Genomic DNA, 6,037 nt, shown 5'->3' with positions numbered 1-6,037 from the left:
GGTATTGTAATCGAGTCCTACTCGGTAAGTCAACTAGCTAGCTCATGGGGTTGCTATTCTTACCACAACTCAGAGTGGTGCTTTTTCACTCAGAGATAATATCCCTTCCTGAGATCAATACATTAAAAAAAGATAAGCTGTATTGAAATTCGAATATGGGATATTGAAAAAAAATAGGGTATGGAGGAGAAGGGCCAGATGAAAACAGAAAATAAAAAGTCACGGGGTCAGTGTCAAACTCAGGATCTAATTGACACGACACCCTCCGCCTGGCCGAGAGAGAGAGAGGACAGCGAGCGGCCGCACAACTGACTGAGCCATCCAGCCGTGTCAATTAGATCCTGAGTTTGGCACTGACCCCATTACTTTTTTTTCTCTGTTTTCATCTGGAATTTCTCCATACCCTATTTTTCTCATCATCATTGATACAATAAGTGCCCGATCCACACGTTTTCTGAAAGTGGGATATTGCGAGATGGATTCTGGCTATGTGCTTGGCTAAGAAGCTCACAACATTTCCATCCGGAAGTACTCGTATAATGGACCAATAGACAAAACTATGTGTAACCATGAACTTTTATAGTCTGGATAATACAGTTAAGTGAGAATTACTCATAAACGTGAATGGCAAAAAACAATAGCAAAGACTCGAGTGACGTCAAATTCATTCTATCTATAGATCAACATAAAGACGAATGAATTGTTGTATAGTCTATATACAATTGAAAACTCATGCTTAAGATTACCAAGGATTCTGTTATAAAGATTTAGGCTATGACAAACTAAATTGCTTCTTCCTTTTTGTATAATGATCGACTTCTTATGTTCATGATTGCACATTAAAACATATTTCATCGGTCATAATCCGAATACCACATTCAATAACGTTGTAACAAAATTCTTCGGATAAGTCGAAGTTTCTTGTTTGCTATGCCAATATTAATTTACCTTTTCGTTCCGGCATCAACTAGAAGAGTTATCTCGCTTTGTAAATGACTGTAATTTGTTACCGCGATGAGCTGTATTGTTATATCCAAGTTTTCTCAGATACATAAGCAGTACGAGTGAACGAGATAACGGAATGGCAAGAACAAGCGTAGATAGTCCAAAATGTCAAATGTATAAACGAAATGATTATTTTGGCGCTATGGAAAAGAAAATTCCTCGAGACATAATGAGACAGAGACGGAATGGGGATACAATAATAATGCTTGGCTAAATAAAAATAAAAATAACAAATTAAATTGTAAAATTGCCAATTAATCTGCAGTAACCGCAGTGGATAATAATAACGACTGCAGTTCCTGAGCATTACAGATTGTTTAAACTCTCTCTCTCTCTCTCTCTCTCTCTCTCTCTCTCTCTCTCTCTCTCTCTCTCTCTGTGTGTGTGTGTGTGTGTGTGTGTGTGTGTCTCACCCTCTTTTTTCTATATAAATTTCACTTTCTCTCTCTTTCTCTCTCTCTCTCTGTCTTTCTTTCTCTCTCTCTCTCTCTCCTCTCCTTCCTCTCTCCTCTCTCTCTCATCTCTCTCTCTCTCTCTCTCTCCTCTCTCTTTGTTTCTTTCATTCTTTCCCCCTTCTTTCTCTCTCTTTCTCTCTCATTCATCTCTTTCTCTTCTCTCTCTCTCTCTCTCCTCCTCTCTCTTCTCTCTCTCTCTATGTGTGTATATATATATATATATATATATATTATATATATATATATATATATATATATATATATATATATATCCCCCTCTCTGTATTTGTGTGTGTCCATCTTTCATATAGACTAGACATAACATATTATCGCTCCTTATGTACACTACTATAAAATGTAATATAATATGAAATAATATGATGTTTTACTGTATAATATTCTAATATATTATACTATACCATACAAAAATATATTACACATTGCAATATTATCTAACTTAATATACGAATTCTGAAACCATAATTTAGATTTTCTGTTTAAAGGGAAAACTATGACAGTGGTGAACATATCCATTAGTTACAAAAGTAAAAGTTGTTATGCGGATATTTTTTTTTATTTTACTTTTTTTTGCATCCGTCATCGCGAAATTTGACAATCAAAACAGCTGTCTTCATGTCCTTCGGAAACTGTTATTGCGCCGTAGATTCGTAGATTCAAAAGTACAGAATCATCATCTTTTATGCAAATTCGATTAATCTTATTAAAACGTACTTACTCCTAATAAGTAGCAGATAACAATGAGTGTATTTTCCATCAGTCTTTTATTCCAGGAGTTACGAGAATATTATAAAAATAGTATTTGATTCAGCTATGTGATCTATTAGTATGACATTCGCCTTCGGGTCGGAAGATCTTGGGATCGAGTCCCACTCTGAGCGGCGCATGGTTGAGTCCTTAGAAAAAATCTCTTTACTCACATTCTCTCACCGTGCTCATGTGTAAAATAAGTACCTGGCCGGTAACAGCGTTGCCAAACCGGCGTCATGTCTCGTCCTACCGTTTAGTGTTGCTGTTGGCTGGGAACCCATTGTAAAGCGCTTTGGTCACGTTTAGTGGACTTTTGCCCTATATAAATGCTCAAGGATTTTTCTTTGATTTGTTGGGGTTTTTAAAAAAAACAATAGAATACGGAATATGCTCACATAAAAATTAACAGTCAAATGTTTTTTTCATGAAAAAGAGACTATTTGATTGAAAAATGAAATTTGAATACAAGCCCCCTAATGTTAAAACCTATGTAATTTGAGTCAGATTATAAAAAAAATATTTCTGACTATTACAAGCTTCGGAGTTCCAACTGATTTCCTTCTCCACCATACAATTGCAACTTTATCCTTCCTTCTTGGCATCAAATTTCTAACCGCAAAGGTGAGAATAATTCATCAAACCTAAAATAAAATAAAAAAATCGTCATATGTTGAGAATGAGGTGAAGTTATATTTTCTTGATCCGTGCATTTAAAGATAAAAAACTCATCTAAAACGGGTTACTTTGTCTAGCCAGCAATGATTGAGAAGCTTCGGCTATGTTATCTCTTGAGGGGCAACAAGATATGAAGTGAATAGAAAAGTGCCAGAAGACAATAGAGAATAAAAATTTTTTTCGCGGCGGTGGTGGGGTTTGAACCTGCGACCTTATTGGTACGACAACTCCGCCTGGCAGGTGAGAGCGTGGCTCTACCGTGTGAGCTATCCACGAACACAAAATATTCGTTTCAACTCAAAGTCATTACTAGATCCCTCTCTCACCTACTTCTTGAGACCGCCGATTCGTTCGTACACCACCATCGCGAATAATTTTGACCAGCAGTTAAGCTTAATAGCCAATATTCTCAACACAAACATATAACATAGAAACGATTGAGACATTGAGTATGCTCCGGTGTATGGGGTGAATTTTAATTCAGAAAAGTGAGTGGAGCAGGCACTTATGTTGGTAACAACAAGATATGAAGTGAATAGAAAAGTGCCAGAAGACAATAGAGAATAAAAAATTTTTCAGGTGGAGCCACGCTCTCACCTGCCAGGCGGAGTTGTCGTACCAATAAGGTCGCAGGTTCAAACCCCACCACCGCCGCGAAAAAAAATTTTATTCTCTATTGTCTTCTGGCACTTTTCTATTCACTTCATATCTTGTTGTTACCAACATAAGTGCCTGCTCCACTCACTTTTCTGAATTAAAATTCACCCCATACACCGGAGCATACTCAATGTCTCAATCGTTTCTATGTTATATGTTTGTGTTGAGAATATTGGCTATTAAGCTTAACTGCTGGTCAAAATTATTCGCGATGGTGGTGTACGAACGAATCGGCGGTCTCAAGAAGTAGGTGAGAGAGGGATCTAGTAATGACTTTGAGTTTGAAACGAATATTTTGTGTTCGTGGATAGCTCACACGGTAGAGCCACGCTCTCACCTGCCAGGCGGAGTTGTCGTACCAATAAGGTCGCAGGTTCAAACCCCACCACCGCCGCGAAAAAAATTTTATTCTCTATTGTCTTCTGGCACTTTTCTATTCACTTCATATCTTGTTGTTACCAACATAAGTGCCTGCTCCACTCACTTTTCTGAATTAAAATTCACCCCATACACCGAGCATACTCAATGTCTCAATCGTTTCTATGTTATATGTTTGTGTTGAGAATATTGGCTATTAAGCTTAACTGCTGGTCAAAATTATTCGCGATGGTGGTGTACGAACGAATCGGCGGTCTCAAGAAGTAGGTGAGAGAGGGATCTAGTAATGACTTTGAGTTTGAAACGAATATTTTGTGTTCGTGGATAGCTCACACGGTAGAGCCACGCTCTCACCTGCCAGGCGGAGTTGTCGTACCAATAAGGTCGCAGGTTCAAACCCCACCACCGCCGCGAAAAAAATTTTTATTCTCTATTGTCTTCTGGCACTTTTCTATTCACTTCATATCTTGTTGTTACCAACATAAGTGCCTGCTCCACTCACATCTCTTGAGGGGGAAACTTTGAAATGAACTGCCTTCCAATCCAAAGGGTGGTAAACAACGCATATATTATATTTACATGTTCAAAAATAAAAAAAAGAAAAAGAAAAAGAAAAGAAATGAAATTCCCAACATTTAATCCCAGGGGGAAATTTGTCTCTCGGGTCCACTGCAAGGAAGGGCTGGAAGGATTTTGTATCGCAGTGCAGCGCCGCGAAAGTGAGCTAGGGCGGGGTGATTTGCTCAAGACAAAACCGCGCGGTGGGGAGCCGAACTCGGTACCTTCTGGGGATGAAGCAAAGACCTTAATTGCTGAACCACGATAGCCATTGTAAAAAAAAAATCGTTATAGTTCATTTTGTTCTACATACCCCAAGGAAAATCTTGGCACTTTGGTTAAAGTTGCTCAAAAGGAATCGTTTCTTCGGGTTTCTTGAATAAGACAAAGTTTGAATGTGTTATGGTCAGTGGCGGCATTTAGAGATACAGTCATGTGGATGTCTTTTCACTGCCATCTACAAGTCTGTGTCATCCTGTAAATATTTAACATTACTTTAGACCATTTATGGTATACGTCACATGAGCTTAAAATAAATAAATACATGAATGAGCAATATCAACTATTCACACAGAGAATTTCCACTGTTTTTTTCCAGCTCAAAACGCTTCATAGTGCTTCATTTATTTCCCCAAGGGAGCATTCATCTGGAGCCAAATTTCTATTCTATTCGTATATATTGGGTTGGGGGGGGGGGGGGGAGGGGGTGTTTGTTTTAGGGCTGTTTTTGTTGTTGTTGTTGTTGTTGTTGTTGTTGTTGTTATTGTTGTTGCTGTTGCTTTATTGTGGGTTTGTTTGTGTTGTTTGTTTTTGGGGGTGTTTTTTTTTTTGTTTTTGTTTTTTTGTTTTTTTTTGGGGGGGGGGTTGTTTCTTTTTTTCTGAACACGCACTTTTGCAATATTTGTCATTGCCTACAACCTATATAGAGTACTAACGAAAAAATCAAAATGGAGAAGGCTTAGGATGGGAACAATACAGACAATGGACGTTTCGGGTACAAACCCAAACGGGTACCCTAAATGTCCATTTTATCTGTATTCTTCCCATCCGAAGCCTCTCCATTTTCACTCTTTCGTTAGTATTTTCGCGATCCCAGGCTTCAGGCAGACCCCACCTTCCTCAACCTACATAGTATTCATCTGAGTCGACTTATTTTATTATTGAACGTTTTGAAAGGTGTATGAGCACCTCTCGTGGTGTGGATGATTTTAAAAACATTTTACAGCCACTAAATTGATAAAGCCCGTTCTTATTACAACGTAACATTGTATTTATCTACATTCATTTTTAAATTGCCTGAGTTAAAATGATATTGTGAACAATACACCGAATCTGAATATCTCGGTAATCTTAGCGTGAAATATCATTGTTGTGAAATGTGGTAATTAAGTCGTTTACATTCTTTGGGTGGTATAATGTCTGTATCACTTTACATATTTCACAGATATAATTTTGTCATTTTGTGTATGACGTAAGGACAATTTAGTGTAATTTAACACAAGTTGTATGCCAGGATTATTTCATGACAATTCATACTAGAC

The 6,037-nt window shown here is 37.7% G+C and overlaps 1 protein-coding gene across 1 annotated transcript in view; it reads left to right on the top strand.

Annotated features, from left to right (window-relative positions):
• Positions 1-6,037, top strand: part of LOC144971733 (transmembrane protein 232-like) — a 23,514-nt gene that overhangs the window by 6,184 nt on the left and 11,293 nt on the right. Inside the window, exon 5 of the mRNA XM_078912807.1 lies at positions 1,318-1,383. Coding sequence (XP_078768933.1) covers positions 1,318-1,383 — 66 coding nt within the window. The remainder of the gene's footprint in view (positions 1-1,317; positions 1,384-6,037) is intronic.

This window comes from Berghia stephanieae, chromosome 4 (genome assembly GCF_034508935.2).
Source record: "Berghia stephanieae isolate SIO BIC M18660-M18661 chromosome 4, UCSD_Bste_1.3, whole genome shotgun sequence".
In the NCBI taxonomy this organism is placed as follows: Eukaryota; Metazoa; Mollusca; class Gastropoda; order Nudibranchia; family Aeolidiidae; genus Berghia; species Berghia stephanieae.
This window is presented reverse-complemented; position numbering and strand designations above follow the sequence as displayed.